This window comes from Python bivittatus, unplaced genomic scaffold (genome assembly GCF_059951505.1).
Source record: "Python bivittatus isolate LINGU-HERP-01145 unplaced genomic scaffold, Pbiv_v1 ctg000790_np1212, whole genome shotgun sequence".
NCBI classification, from domain to species: Eukaryota; Metazoa; Chordata; class Lepidosauria; order Squamata; family Pythonidae; genus Python; species Python bivittatus.
In genome coordinates this window covers 8,910,639-8,926,952 of record NW_028277110.1, presented here as the reverse complement: position 1 = coordinate 8,926,952, position 16,314 = coordinate 8,910,639, and the positions used below count along the sequence as shown (strand labels likewise).

General features: G+C 39.0%; 1 protein-coding gene across 5 annotated transcripts in view; it reads left to right on the top strand.

Annotated features, from left to right (window-relative positions):
* EDA (ectodysplasin A) overlaps positions 1–16,314 on the top strand; it is a 109,467-nt gene that overhangs the window by 60,489 nt on the left and 32,664 nt on the right. For all 5 annotated transcript variants that reach the window (XM_088129264.1, XM_088129263.1, XM_088129262.1 and 2 more), the window contains exon 2: positions 13,200–13,305. In XM_088129264.1, coding sequence (XP_087985390.1) covers positions 13,200–13,305 — 106 coding nt within the window. The remainder of the gene's footprint in view (positions 1–13,199; positions 13,306–16,314) is intronic.

Sequence of the window (16,314 nt, the reverse complement as noted above, 5' to 3'; positions counted from 1 at the left end):
AAAGCTTGTTAAATGTGCTTCTGGGTTCAGTTCAAGGTGCTGGTAGTGATCTATAAAACTCTTCATGGCATGGGCTGAGTTGTTTGTAGGACCCTCTCTCCCCAGTTGTGTCTCTCTGTCCCATCAGATCTGGCAGGAGGCACATGCTATGGGTTCTCTCTATGGAAAAAGGCCATCTGGCAGACCCAGGAAGAGACCCTTTTCAGTATCATGGCACCCACTCTTTGGAACATCCCCCCACCCCAGATTAGACTAGCCCCAGCCCTTCTAGCCTCTCATAAGATATTGGAAACTTGGCTGTGCCACTGGGCATGAGAGTCAGCATGTTACAAGCCTGGCAAGTTCCTCAACCATCAGAAAATGCCCTAAAGGTTCCAACTGTTAGTGTTTAGATCTGGCTCCTTTAACCTCAACTGGAAATGAAGGCAAAGGTCATATGAAAGCAGCCTCTCCAGAAATAATTGTAGAGGATGCTGACTGGCAGGCAGTGAGGCAGCATGAACACGATGAAATGCATCCTCTAGTGCCTAGTTGTTTTACAGATATTATCATTAAATTATAGATAGGGCACTGATTATATGTTAGAAGATATTGTCCTAGCTAAGATAACAATATTCTACACTGGGATCACTGTCTAACCTATTATCTTAAATGTCTCATACAAAAATTAGCTAAATGTTGTAAGACACCAGGGCACATATGACATAATAGAGATAACAGAAGCATGGTGAGATGAAGTCCACTGTAATGTTGGGCTTGAGGGAGGGAATGGGCAACACAACAGAGGAGGTGGGATAGCACTGTATATCCAGAATGAATTTGCTTCTACAAGTCTGGTGATAATAAGTTGTTGAAAGCATCTAGGTTAAGATATAAGGGCAACCTAACAGAAGAGTTAACTTGCTAGGAGTCTGCTTCAGGCCACCAAACCAGTCAGAAGAGGTAGATGAAGGTTTATTAAAACTGATAACTGAAGCTTTAAAAACCATGAAGTGGTTGTGATGGGTTAGGGTTAGGGTTGCAACAATTCACACAACTCACTTTTGTTGGAAGATTAATTTGCCAGGAACAAGATGTCAGAACAGTTATTGACTTTGTTGGTGATAAATTTGTCTTTCAAAAGGTGGAGGTGGGCACTAGGGGACCTGCTACTTTGGATTTGGCCTTTACAAAGAAGGAGGAGATTATTGAAGATATTAAAATAGTGGAAATTTTGGATATAACTGACCATACACTGTTAAAATTCTTAATTTTAACAAATAGTAAGGAAGATACACAAAGAGTTGCGCACAACTTAATGACTGAACAACAACAACAAGGAAGATACCACAGGAAAAAAAAACTTAAAAGCAAAGGTGTTCTAGCCAGCTGGAACTTCTTAAAAAGGGAATTAGGAGAGTCTGAAACAGTGAAGAAGAAGAAAACTAGGAGACGTCTGAAGGAGCCAACGTGGTTGAGCCAGTAGCTCACTACGACTGAAGAAGGATGCTTGAGGGGAATGAAAAGAAGGGCTATTAGGCCAGAGAAGTATATACAAAGCTTCAGCCAAGAAATCTAAGAATGAGGTCAGGAAGGGAGAGGCAGAGAACTTCTGGTGAGGATTAATGGTGGTCTAGTCTTCTTCGGAAGATCAGAGACAGCACCGCAGCAGAGATCAGCACCCAAAGGGCCAACACTGGACACCAAAATCTCTCCGGATAAAGGAGAGATTGTGAAATAACCCACTTGATCTCCAGATAGCCGCTCCCCATAAGTAAACTGCAGGAACAGACGTTTTTGCGATTCCCTTGTGAGCTAAGTAATTTGTATAAAGGACATGATATTCCTTTGGAGAAAATAGATGGATATTTAAAAAAACAAAATCTACCAAGGATTACATAGAAACAAAGGTAGATCATGAATAGACCTATAACAATAAAGGATATATTAGATAAGGCAGAGAATGTGGCTAAATGGCTTAAGACAATTCAATCTCCTAATGCTGACTGGTTGTTAGTTTCTAATGCATTTACAAATCTGTGCTATACGTTGAAGAAACATTTAACAACCAAAGCTTTAGTGAAAAGCTCTTACATAGGCAAATCTCCCTGGTTTGATAATGAATGTCGGCTGACGAGAAAGAAACTGAAGTCAGCCATGAGACACGCTCAGAGATGTTCCTCTGTTCGTACACACAAGGAGATGCTGACCTTAAGAAGGGAATATAAAAAACTTATAAAATTAAAGAAAAAAAAATCACGCCATCTTAATTTGGTCAGGACTAGAGGCAGCAGCAAAAACTCATAATTTGGCTATATTTTGGCACTCCGTAGCAAGAATTTTAAGAGATTTGCATTTTATATCCCAATTTCTGCTGAAGATTGGGAGAATTATTATAGAGGTTTATTTGCTTTAACAGACTCTGCAGAAAAACAGCCTTTAAGCAGTGGTTCATTACCTACTGAAACTACTTTGCCCTGGCCACCAGTCTCAGAAAATGAGATACAGGCCATTATTAAAGGTCTAAAGAGTAATAAAGCCCCAGGAGAGGATTTGTTGCCAGCCAATTTATTTAAAAACTTCCCTAACTGGTGGGGTTCCTTACTGGCAGGTCTATTTACACACATATATAATACCTGCCAGATCCCAGTCGGGTGGAAGATGGCAATAGTGGGGCCTATACATAAAAAAGGGAATAAAGAGGACCCTAGCAATTATAGGTCTATTAGTTTAATAGATATTGTTGCCAAAATATATGCTCGATTACTCTTGAGTAGACTTGAAAGCTGGGTATATGAAAAAGGTATCCTGGCAGAAGAACAAGCAGGTTTTAGGCAGAATCGATGGACCATCGGTAACTTTCATTTTAAATCACCTGATTGCCAAATATGCCGGTAAGAGGAGGCATCTCTGTGCTGCCTTTATTGATTTTACTACAGCGTCTGACACGGTGAATAGAGAATTATTATGGAGAAAATTGATTGCTCTCAAAATTGAACACAGACTGTTGGTATTGATTAAAACTCTATATACGAGCACATGTTTGAGAGTGAGGTTTGACAAACAGGATCAACACATATAAAGGAGTAAGACAAGGGTGCATATTAGCACCATTGTTATTTAGTCTATATATCAACGACATGCCGGGAGTAATGAAGGACCCCTCAGTACATATGCCTAAAGTCCTAAATACATATTGTAACACCTTGTTATATGCTGATGACATGATATTATCTTATTCGCAAGTCGGACTTCGCAGGTTGTTAAGAAGGCTTAGCTCCTATTGTCAGGATAATTCTCTAATCATTAACAAATCAAAATAAAAAATTATGGTATTTGGAAAAGGTCAGCAGAGACATAGATGGCGATTAGATGGTGAAGTAATAGAGCAAGTGAAAGCCTTTCCTTACCTTGGGACAATTTTCTCTGAGACTGGATCTTGGATTTGCCACCATCAAAGGAGCTCGCTTAGAGCAAGGACATATACTGTATGAACCTACTGCTTAAATTAAAAACTCATAGCTACCCAGGCTCCTTGACCCCAATAATTAAAGTATATAAAGCTAAGGTTATTCCTATGCTTTTATACACAGCAGAAGTTTGGGGCTTACATTCTACAACAATAATAGAACAAACACAATCACAGAATCTGAGAAGCATCCTGGGTTTAGATAAAAGGACCTCAGCTGCCGCTGTTAGAGCTGAACTGGGAATTTACACAATCTATTCACAAACTAAAATCAGAGTGTATAATTACTGGTATAAAATTAATGAAATGGAATCTGATAGACTTCCTAGATTGTGTCTATTAGAACAGATAAAATCCCAACAACAGACCTCTTGGATCACACAATCGATAAATTTTATAAGGAACTGTGGTCTACCAATCTTCAATGCTCTTGGAGATCAAGCTAAAAAGAGAGCTGTACAAAGAATTTTGGATATTGAAGTGCAAAAAGATATAGCCACCCTTAGTAAGGTTGGCAATTTGAAATGGCTGAGCTGTTATAAACGTACATTTCAAACTGATAATTACTTAAAAATGCAAATGCCAAAACAACTTATTCACATGAGCTAGATTCAAACAACTTGATACTATGGTCAGATATGGGAGATTTAACAGGATTCCTTATAATGAACGCATTTGTATATGTGGAGCACCTGAAATTGAGGATATAGCACACATACTATTCGACTGTAACTTGTATAAGACAGTGAAAGACTTACATCTTGGCCCATATGTTAAACGAACGACCCATTGGGATTCACATATTAGAATAACATATTTTATGTGTGGCCAAAACCCAAAAATAACATATAACACAGCCTTGTTTTTAAGCAAAGCAATGTGTTTGAGATCTACATATGTGGGGTCAATTGGAGTGAATTGCCAGGGTGATATGGAAATTTGATTTGTATTTTCACTTACATGTATACCTACTTACACTTATTACTCTATTTTTATTCATGTTTTATTTAAACTGTTTGCTACATTACTTTTGTAAAGAGTTTTATTAATTATTTACTGTCTAATTGTATTTTGATAAGGCCTTAGGGCTAATCAATGAACTTTGAGATTGAGAGCAATAAAGGAGGTTTCCGAAGCTATGAAAAAGATTAAACCAGGAAAAGTACCTGGACCAGATGGATTATCAGGTTCTTAATATAAATGTTTTGAGGATGAACTTTTACAACCTTTGCAAAATACAACAAATTCTATTTTACAGGGAGGAAAGATGCCTGAGACTTGGAAAGAGGCAAATATAGCATTAATATCTAAAGAGAGACAAGGTTTGACTTCAACAAGAAATTATAGACCAATATCACTATTGACTATAAATTGTTCACGACGATTCTAGCTGATAGACTGAAAATAATTCTACAAGAATTTATTCATGAAGATCAATGTGGGTTTTTACCTAAAAGACAGTTAAAAGACAATGTCAGAATTCTGCTGGATATTCTAGAATATTTAGAACAGCATAATGAAAAACAAGCTACATTAATTTTTTAAGATAGAAAGCTTTTGACAATTTGAATTGGACTTTTTTATTTAAAACTTTGGAAGATATGAATTTTGGAGAGAATTTTATAAAATGGATAAAATTGATTTATGCTTCACAGGAGGCACAAATAATTGTTAATGGAAATTTAACCAAACCATGTGAGATACAAAAAGGAACAAAATAGGGTTGCCCATTGTCCCCTCTCCTGTTTATTTTGGTTCTTGAAATACTGAAGAGACATAAGACAGGATGAGAGGATTGTGGGCATAAAAGTTCAAAAAAGAGGTATATAAATTAACAGCCTTTGCAGATGGCTTGGTGTTGGTTTTAGAAGATCCTTTAAAGAGTATAGAAATATTAATGGGGAAATTGAGAAAAAATTGCATTAGCAGGTCTCAAGATTAACAAACAGAAGACAAAGATGTTAATAAAAAAATATGAAGATACAAGATCAAATAGAACTGATGAATAAAACAGGTTTTAAGGTTGAGAAGAAAGTAAAATACTTGGGTATTAGTAGGACAAATATGAATTATATGTTATTTCAGAATAATTATGCGAAGACTTAGAATGAAGTTAAAAATTATATGTTAAGGTGAGAGAAAACACAATTGTCATTGTTGGGGAGAATTTCTGTGATTAAGACAAACATTTTGCCCAGAATGTTATTTTTGTTTCAGATAATACCCATTTTGACATCTGATGTAATTAAACAACGTCAGAAAGATATATCTAAATTTGTGTGGCGGGGGAAAACTCAATTTAAATATAAGATGTAAAAGAAAAAGGAGGATTGGGTTTACCAGATTTGAAATTTTATTTTGCAGCTTGTAGTTTAATTTGGATGAAAGAATGGATGTTGCTGAGAAAAAGAAGGCTTTTGGAGCTAAAAGGACATGACTTGAATTTTGGGTGGCATGGATATTTATGGTATGACAAAGCTAAGCTTAAGGTAGATTTAAAAAATCATTTTGTTAGATGTGCCATACTGAGAATATGGAACAGATATAAACCCAGTTTGTGCCCGAAGATATCTTTGTGGCTCTCAACACAAGAAGCATTTTATAGAAGAGAAATAATAGGCAAACACAAATGGTTAATTTATTCTGATATACTAGAATTTTGTCAAGGAGAATGCAAAATAAAATCAAGAGAAGAGCTGAGGACAAAAGGTTCAAGGTTTTTCCTATGTGCAAAGTAGCTAAAAATAACTTTTGGTTTTGAGCATTGTGAGACTGAGTTTGAAATATAATTTTGTACAAATGATGAACACGTTATTGCGAAAATGTATAAAGTTTTATTGACATTTGAAACAGAAGAAGATCAAGTGAAAATGTATGATAAAATGGGCTAAAATTTTTGGTTACAATATACAAATGGAACAGTGGGAACGTGGTTGAAAGGACTGAAATTTACATTATGCTATAATCTTAAAGAGAATTTTAATAAAATGATGCATTGTTGGTATATGTCACTGGACAAATTGTCTAGAATGTATAAAGGGACTTCAAATTTATGTTGGAAGTGTAAACAGCAAGGGGGGACATTTTACCATGTTTGGTGGACGTGCAAAAAAGATAGAAAGTTTTGGACTCAATTACATATATTAATACAGAAGATATTAAAGATTAACATAAGTTGAAACCAGAGGCTTTTCTTTGGGGACTGATGGACAAACAGTTGGAAAAAAACCATGGAGTCTTTGGGGTTCTCTGAGCTTGGTTGTTTTCTTGCAGACGTTTCATTACCCAGCTAGGTAGCATCTTCAGTGCTAGAAGGGAGTGGGGTTTGCTCTCTGTTTATATACAGTGGCATGCCCTGCCAGTGTTGGTGGGGGTGCGGGTTTTGTTTTGTTTTATTTTTTCCTCTGGTAGTTCCTTGATTAGGGTATTGTTTACTGCTTGATTGTATGATTGGTGATAATCCTGGTGTTAATCTCTATTTATCTGGGTGATGATTGCTGGTGAGGAGATGTTCTGGTCTTTTGTTTCCTTTTTATAGAGGAAATTTACTCCTGAATAGTGTGTATATGTTGTTTATCTCTATATGCCTGTTGATGGTTGCCTTGTCTGAATACCAAGCTTCCAGGAATCCCCTCACATTTTTGATTTAGCTTGGTCTAAGATGCTGACAGTTTTCCATTTGAAACTATGGTTAAGTCTATCCATGTGTTGTGAGATTAAGGAGTTTTCATCGTGTCTTCTGACTGCTAGTTGGTGTTCATGGATGCGCTCTGCTAGCCTTCTGCATGTCTGTCCTACACAGTGCTTGTTACAGTCCTTACACTGTATGTTGTAGATGACTCCTGTTTTTTCTCCTTGGGCTATTGGGTCTTTTGGTTTACTTAAGATGTTTTGGAGGGCTTTAGTTGGTTTGTGTGCTACAGAGATGCCATGTGGCTGTAATAGTCTGTTGGTAGTTTCTGAGAAGTCTCTGATGTATGGCAGTGTTATCCTTTTCATAGCTTGTGTTGGTTGTGTTGTAGTTGTATACAAGATTAGCACTAGACATACAATCAAGCAGTAAACAATACCCTAATCAAGGAAGAAAAAAAAAACACACACACCCACCACTGGCAAGGCAAGCCACTATATATAAACAGAGAGCAAACCCCACTCCCTTCTAGCACTGAAAATGTTACCTAGCTGGGTAATGAAACGTCTGCAAGAAAACAACTAAGCTCAGAGAACCCCAAGGACTCCACAGTTCAACCCTCAGCTACATATATTCTTTTCTATTAAAAACCATGGAACTTTGTTTTTATACATGATAACTGCAGCAAGACTATTATATGCCCAAAGGTGAAAAGATTCGACATTACCCACAATGGAGGAATGGATGGTGAAGATGATGGAACTTGCTGAGATGGCCAGATTGACAGCTTTGATCAGAGGAAAGACACTATCTAAGTTTCATGCTGACTGGAAACCCCTTATAGACTTTTGTGTGAAACAGAAAAAAATGAAATTATAATATATGGTTTTGATGATTAGAAAAAAACGGATTATAGAAAAATGTAAGTCATGCTGTAACCATAGAGTAAGAGGTTCATTTATATTCATACTTATAACTGCTGTAAAAGAAAATAGGAAATTATTTCTTTATATTTTCTTTCTCTTTTTTCCTGCACTTTTGGCTTTGTCTTTATCTTATCTCTTTTTTTTCTTTATTCTAAATATTAGGGTTTTTTTCTTTCTTGTTCAAAATTTTAATAAAGTTATATTTAAAAAAAGGAAGGGAAAGGCAGAAAATAAGCTAAGGCTAGAAAGAACAGCAAAATCTAGCAAGAAGGGCTTCTTCAAATATATCAACAGCAAGAAGATGGTGGAAGTAGTAGGTTCCCTGTTTATTTCCAATGGAGAAACTTTAACAGAGAACCAAGAAAAAGCAGGCATTTGGCTCTTATTTTGCCTCTGTCCTTTCATCCAATGGAAATAGTTAATGGGAACAAACACAACAGGGGAGGGTGGAGGCCAATAAAGACATAGTAAAAGAACTTCTAGCTAATAAGAATGCCTTCAAGTCCCCAAGCCCTGATGAAATACTGACTATAATACTGAAGGATCCTGCTGAACAGCTGTCAGTTATCTTTGAGGAAGCCTGAAGAACAGGGGAAGTGCCAGACAACTGGAGAAGAGCAAATGTGGTTCATCTCTTCAGGAAAGGAAAGAAAGAGGGTCCCACTAATCATCACCAAACAATCCCTGGTGGAGATGGTAGAGCTGGTAATAAAGCAGGACATTTGTAAACATTGTGAGGACAATACCATGATTGCTAAGAGCCACCATGACTTTGTCAAATCATGTGAGACAAATCACGTCTTCTTCCTTGGCAGAGTAGTTAGTCTAGTGAACAAGGGTTAAGCTTTCTTGATTGAACAAAGCTTTTGGCAAGGAAGGCTCTACTTGACATAGCCAGTTGTGGACCCACCTTAATATATTACTATCCAAATTATTTAACAGCTTAGAAGAGTAGTTTAGATGGCACTACAAAATAATGTGGGTCCACAGCTGGTTGGCTACCCACACACTCAAACTACATCAGATTGGAGATTAGTAACTAATAAGGTTCCACAGGGATCAGTCCTGAGGCCAGTATTATTCTATATTTTTATTAATGATTTGGATAACTGGATTGATGGATTGCTTATCAGATTTGCAGATGACACAAAATTGGGAGGTCTGGCCAACATCTAGTATAACAGAATGAAATTATAGTCTAATCTGGACAGGTTGGAATACTGAACTGGGCTGGGAAGAACAAAGAATTATTTAACAAGGAGAAAAAACTATCCTGATGATAAAATATATACAACAGTGGAACAGTATATCTATAGAAGTTGTAGGTTCTTTATCTCTGAAAGTTCTCAAGAAAAGACTGAGCAGTTACATTTCATGGGTGGTTTAATTGATTTTCCTGCACAATGCAAATGGTTGAATTAGATGACCCTTAATGATTGTTTCCATCTCTACAGTTCTGTGATTATGTGATTTTATAAGCTCTTCGTTCATCTGCAGATGAGATTGAATCAAACCTTGCAGTACCCAAAGACAATCTTTGATGAAATTTGTCCATCAAAACCATATCATTCCATCCAGATCTTCTGCCAGTAGTTTAAATTCCACAAATTAGTCTGGCACTAAGCCTTGCCTTGATGCAGTCTCCTGATCTTTTAGGTGGTCATTCAAACTTAGGGAGATAATACATGCAAGATTCAGATGTCTAACAAAAGACTAAAATAATCCAGGAAAGGACTCAGAGCAGGGAAGGCATTGTCAACTTAGCTGCTGTCATGGCCTCTAGTCCTTGGAACCTTCAGAATCCAGCAAAAGACTGGTGAAAATGTGACACCTAGTGCTTCCTCATGGGAAGACTATTTGGTTCCATGTAGAGGGCTCTTCTCTTTTGAGAACATGGCCTTGCTATTGCCTTTTTTCTTAAAAGATTATTTCTGCCTCCATACTGTTGCAGAAGTCTGTTTGCCAAAAATCAAGGGGGAAAAGTTTAATCTGTCACAGAGTTCCCCAGGAAACTGGAAATGGCAGATACTGTAGTGGGTACCTATACAAAGCTTTCTTTAGTTTTGTTTAGCCACAGGAGAGCTCTCAAAGAGAGCTATCCAAGGTCCTGTTTCCTGCTGGCTTCTTCTCCAGTGGGCTTCTGCCTGACTTCTTTACTGTCTGACCAGATTTGATTGATTTGCTCTTAATGGCTGTTTCTTTCCTGGATCCAACGTCTCTGACTCCCTTGGAAAGCAAAGGTGTCAAAGGATGAGATACCTGCCTTTTGTCTGAGAGACTTTCAGTACATTGGTTCATTTATGAAATCTCCAACATGCAGTTCCACAAGAAGGCACTAAGCAAGCCTCTCGAAGTTCTCGCCATTTGGGGTGAGCAGTGATAGAGCCAGGTTTCTGGTGATGTTGTGTTTGCATTTACCAAATGGCTATTTCGGCAGTAATTATGTTATTCAGGTAACAGGCTTTGTCTTTCCATACTGGGAGAATCCATCTGCATCTTTGCTTAATACACAGTGACTGCAGGAACTGTTATCATAACAGAGGTTTAAGGGAGAATAAGGGTTAATATAGAAAGCTCATTCACAATAATGAGGTTTTCTCTGGAAGCCCACTCTTCCTTCTCTGAACGGGATTCTCTGGAACCTGGACAGGCTGGATCTGGACAGTGGGAAGGGGGTTTAGTATTCTGCATGCTAAGCATTGGGACTTGGGGCACAAGTACATTTTTGGATTTCAGAGGGAGAAAGTGAACAGCAGTTTCTGAGTAGCATGATTAAAATGTGTGGCCTTCTTTAACTCAAATGTTGGTTTTCTGTTATACAAAAACAGTTTTTTCTCTTACATTACCTTATCCTTGAAGGATAAGATGTGAAATTGGGTGGAATGACCTCCCCAAGGCAATTGCACATTCCTTGGGGTTGAGGTATTGTACTCTTTTTGAAATTTTATACTAACTTCAGCACCTGTTTAATGAGCATATAGCCTATGATGAACTAAATCTGTGTTGTTACGAAGAAATGTGTATGCCAAAGAATCTCAGTGCTGTTAGATCACTTTAATGATAGAATTTAACTGTAATATTCCTAGCCCTTTGGTTCTCAAAGAACTGTCTGCAAAAGATTGATTTGTGCTATTACTAAGCTTAAAGTTATGAAGCTGAACTATTTTGTTCATTGGTTGGAAGGCAGCAAATGCTAACCGGTCATTGTTGCTGTTCCTGGCAAGAGTGATGGGTGGGTGGGTGGGGAGGAATGGTCTTGTGGGGCAAAAATGAGGCAGGTCCTGCAGTGTGGCATGATCTGGTTGTGGGCTTCTGCAAGTAATTCTACAGTCACTCTGAAGAATTAGCTAGAGTTTGAAGGTTACCTTCTGATTTCCCACTTTTCTCTCAGCTATATATTTGAAGACTTTCTGCTTTTTTGTCATCCATTGGACATGTTACTGGTAGTTGCATTCCATTGTGTTGATGCTTGCCAGTTGTAGACTTCATCTTTTGAAGAATGGATTGACAGTGGTTGTAATTCCAGACATAGTTCTTTCCTCTCAAGATGGCCTTCTGTTTGTATTCCTCACACAGGACTCTCCCCATTATATTTTATGCCATTCCTATCTTGAGCCCTTCATGGTGGAAGGGATTGATCTCAGAAGCAAATGTTAGATTTGAACTGCAGTTAGATTTGAACACTGTCTTAATATGGTTAGAGGTCAGAAAGTGCAAGAAGGAGCGGAGTGAGAAGTGGCAGAATCCCAAGTTTTCATTATAAAAGTATTTCTGAATTGTCCAAGTCTAGTAGTTTCAAACAAATTAGAAAATTTAAAACAAACAAGAATTAATGTCAATAGAAATATTTTAAAAACAGAAACCTAGACAATTTATTTTAAATTATTCAGAAACCATGCAGAACAGAATAGTTTTAATAGCCTGTTAAAACAGTGACTCAATGAAACCCCAGTGGTGATAAAATTAAACTGGAAGACACTTTTGGTTTTTCATTTTGCCTTAATTTAATGCTAGTTTCATAACTAAGGCATCAATTCTAAACACAACCACTATGAATTAAGGACTACTGAACACAGTGGGACCTAATATTCCAGTAAATGTCCACAGTTAGGTAACTAGAGTAACTCCAGTAACTAGAGCTCTACATGGGGCTACCCTTGAAGAGCATGTGGAAGCTATAGCTGTTTCAGAATGTGGCCGCACGGGCAATTTTGGGTGCCCCAAGAATGGCGCATATAACACCTTTGCTGCAAGAGCTGCATTGGGTCCCAGTTTGTTTCCAGGTCCAATTCAAGGTGTTGCTTATCATCTTTAAAGCCCTACATGGCATGGGACCGGGTTACCTGAGGGACCGTCTCATCCCTATTACATCGACCCGTCTGACCTGCTCAGGCACAGAAGGTATGCTACAGACCCCGTCAATTAGGGAGTGTCAACTAATGGGGTCCAGGAAGAGAGCTTTCTCTGCGATTGCTCCCACCCTATGCGCACTGTCCCCCAAGAGGCAAGGCGGGCCCCCACTCTCCCGGCCTTCCAGAAAGGAGTGAAGACCTGGCTCTGCCAGCTTGCATGGGGCTCAAGGAGGGGTAACCAACTTTGGAGGTGGTTGCCACCCTGAAGATGCTCCCGTAGGTCAATAACTTATTACATACCACCAATTCCTTGAATTATTTATTTATGAATGCTGTTTTTATTGTATTTTAAATGGTTTTTTATTCTTATTGTTGTAAACTGCCCAGAGTCGCTCTTTGAGTGAGATGGGCAGTGACTAAATTTGAAATATAAATAATAAATAAATAGAGTATGATACCTCTTGCACTTTTTAAAAGAAAAATCTTTTGATCCTGCATGGCACGTGGGATGTGGCCCACCTAGCCAGCTTGTCTAGACTTCTCCACCTGCTGTTGGAACTGCACTTCTCGAATAGTGGGTCTGAGGTTGTGAGTCTGGTCAGTTCCTATCTGGAGAAAGGAACCCTGCTAAGAATGGCTTAAAATAAAGGCGCCCCCTTTCCCTGATGTTTTTGGTCTCATGTTTTCCCAGCATCGCAGCTAATTCTCTGAAAACAGCGGCTGGGTTGTGGCTTTGCTACTTTGTTTGCTTTTCTAAGCTGTCTTCTGTTAATTGTTTCTCTGTGCTGTGCTTGCTAATGCTCACTTCTTCTACTCTGCTTCTCTGTTTGATTGACTTTTAGATGGCCTTGCTGAATTTCTTCTCCCCTGAGGAGAGGCCTCTCTTTAGAGAAGAAAGCCATCGTGTCCGCAGAAACAAAAGAAGCAAAAACAGCGAAGGATCAGAGAGTGAGTTTGCATGCTTTTTGCTGTCTCCCAATAAATGTATTTATACGTTAGGTTTTTAATATGCTGCCTTTCCACCAGGTGCTTGAGGGGGTATAGATGCATAGTGCTTCCTTCTTCATTTCCCCCCCAGCAGCCTCAACAGCCCTGTGAGCCTGGATGGGCTGAGAGGAAGTGACTGGCTCAAGGTCACTTCCATGACTGAGGTTGTGCATCTGGGTCCCAATCCAACCCTTGAAGAACTGGCTCTCTTCTTGGCATATGAGTATGCAATTCCAGTTGCTTTATTCAATATGAGGCATTCTGCAGAATAGGAAGCATCTTTCTGGACTATACTATCTCAGACTGGCTCCCAGAAAAGTAAATTCCTAGCCTCTATCATTGTCCATTAATTTGGAGTTCAGTTCAGTTCAGTTCAGTTCTGTTCAGTGATTGCAAGCTGGCTGTTTTTCTTCATTGCTGTGTATTTTGTTTTGGACATGAAAATAACATCAAGCCCTATTTGGCAGTTCTCAGTCAAGGAAGTAAGATTCTTATAGAATCCAAGTATGCAGGCTTATTGCGAGGGGAAAGGGCCTGAGTTATGGAATCTTAGAAACAGGAGATGTAAGGCGGGTTACATCTTGCCTGTGATGCTGTTTCTTACAGAGTCTTGGTTTAATGTGGAGGATGCTAATTGACACCAAAAAAATATCCAAGTCACCACTCCACCCATCGGTCAGAAGAGTATAGGTGCACCCCTGGCATTTAGTGAGGAGCTTTGCTTATGAGGATATCAGAGATGGAACTGATGGAGAAACTGGGATGCATGAACATGAGCAGCTTCCCAGGACTGTTCTGTGCTGGAGTAGCCCTTCCAGAGAAACAGGTATTCTAATCTGCTCCTTCTGTGTTTGGAGTCTAAACTGTGTTCCACCTTAAATTCTCCCCTCACTCCAGTTGCAATTGGCAGGGTGGGGGACCTCTGGAGTGCTGAAGACATGGAGGGTGTTCAAAAATGAGCAGAGAGCAATGAAATACTGGGAGGAGCTTCACCAAGACGGGCAGTTGTGAATAAAGCTAGCTGGGCTAATCCAAACTAGAGCTTGGAAAGGTCAAATGAAGTTCAAGTTGGTTTCTTGGAGGGACATGAGGAGGATAAATACTTAGTAGAAAACCAGACATGAACCTCAAGAGCAGTAGGGGGTCCATCTTGCTGATGGTGATCTGCTGCATGTTTTTAAGCATTCCAACAAGATCTAGGTCTTTGAGGAAGAGGAGGAGGAATTTATTTATCTAACCAATTTATATAGTCACCTATCTACCAATGGAACTCTGGGTGACAAACAAAAAATAAAACTTAATATACAATCAAAGCAAATAAAAAAACAAAGTTGAAGCTACTATAAAAACACTTGCCACGTGCATACGCTGGGCTCCATTAATGTCCAGCACTTGGGGGAAAAGCCAGGTCTTCATGGCATTCTAGAAGGCCAACAAGGTTGGAGTCCCCCAAATCTCTGTTGGGAGGCTTTCCATAAGACTGGTGCCGTAACAAAACACCCTTTCTAGGACCGGCCAGGTGACACTGCTTCATTGAGGGACCCAGAGTATGCCCACTTTGCCAGGTCTGGTGGGTTGGGCAGAAACCATTGGTGACATGTGATTCAGTAAGTAACCTGATCCCAACAAATGCAGAGACCTTAGACATTGTGATGTTGATTACGGACAAAACTCTGAAAGAGATTATTAATTTTGAAATATTTCAGCACTCTAACCCAAAACCAGTGGTCTTCTCATATTATTTTTTAAAGTCTAAGAAATGTTTCAGTGTCATTTGCTGGTAACAGTGCATTAAGGGTTGGTGGAAAAACCCAAAGAAGTGACTTCCCTAAAATGGAGGAGGAATTAAGTAACTTGTCATGTTCATAATCTTCAAAAGGAAGCAAAGAAAAAAAAGTGCCATAGCACAGGATCTGTTATCCACTGCGGGCAAACAGAACTGGAAAACATCCAATGTTACGGCCTTCATCTCTCTCTCTCTCTCTCTCATCTATCAATAGAAGAGAATATATGTAGCTCAGGGTTGAACTGTGGAGTCCTTGGGGTTCTCTGAGCTTGGTTGTTTTCTTGCAAACATTTCATTACTCCACTAGGTAACATGCACTGAAGATGTTCCCTAGCGGGGTAATGAAACGTTTGCAAGAAAACAACCAAGTTCAGAGAACCCCAAGGATTCCACTATCATCTATCATCTATCTATGTATATCTCTCTCTCTCTCCCCCATCATCATCATCATCATCATCTGTCTGTCTGTCTGTCTGTCTGTCTATCAATCAATCAATCAATCAATCAATCAATCAATCAATCAATCATAATCTATCTAAAATGAATTCTGTCCATTTTTGGCTCCTAAAAGATTTTAGTACTTGCTCAGGTGAGTAGTAGTTCTGTCAGCAGCTTTTTACTTCAAATTTTGTTAGTCAAGTGGCGTAGAAAGAACAGGCACAAGTCTTTATACGTACGAGCTTCAACCTGCTGTAAATAAATATTGAAGCATTCAGGCACGGTGCAGCATCTGCCGGCAGCTGCATTGCAATGATTCTGGCTGCAGCTGATATGCAGAAACGGCCCTTTTGAAAAATCCCAGCAAGATAGTCTGCAAGCCCTGAGCTTCCTTCAAGCAGCAGCTGGATTTCTGGAATGACAACTGGATTCCTCTCTAATGCACAGATCCAGTTTGTGTGATCTCCACAACAGCTGTGGGATCAAAACCTAACCCTATCATAGTAGAGTGGTTGTCATCAGACCAACCCAGACAAGAGGACATGCCCTCAACTTACTTTTTGCATCAGAACGTAATGAGGATCAGACCACTGTCGTGGAGAAGCTTCATCCCTTTGCAGGAAAGAAGGATAACTCAATTCCACCAAGATTTATAGAATCTTGTGGATTCTTGCTCACTCTGGGGAAGGGTCATAGGCCAGAACCAGTCATCCTATTGAAACTGATTGAACTGTAGCACTGAATGG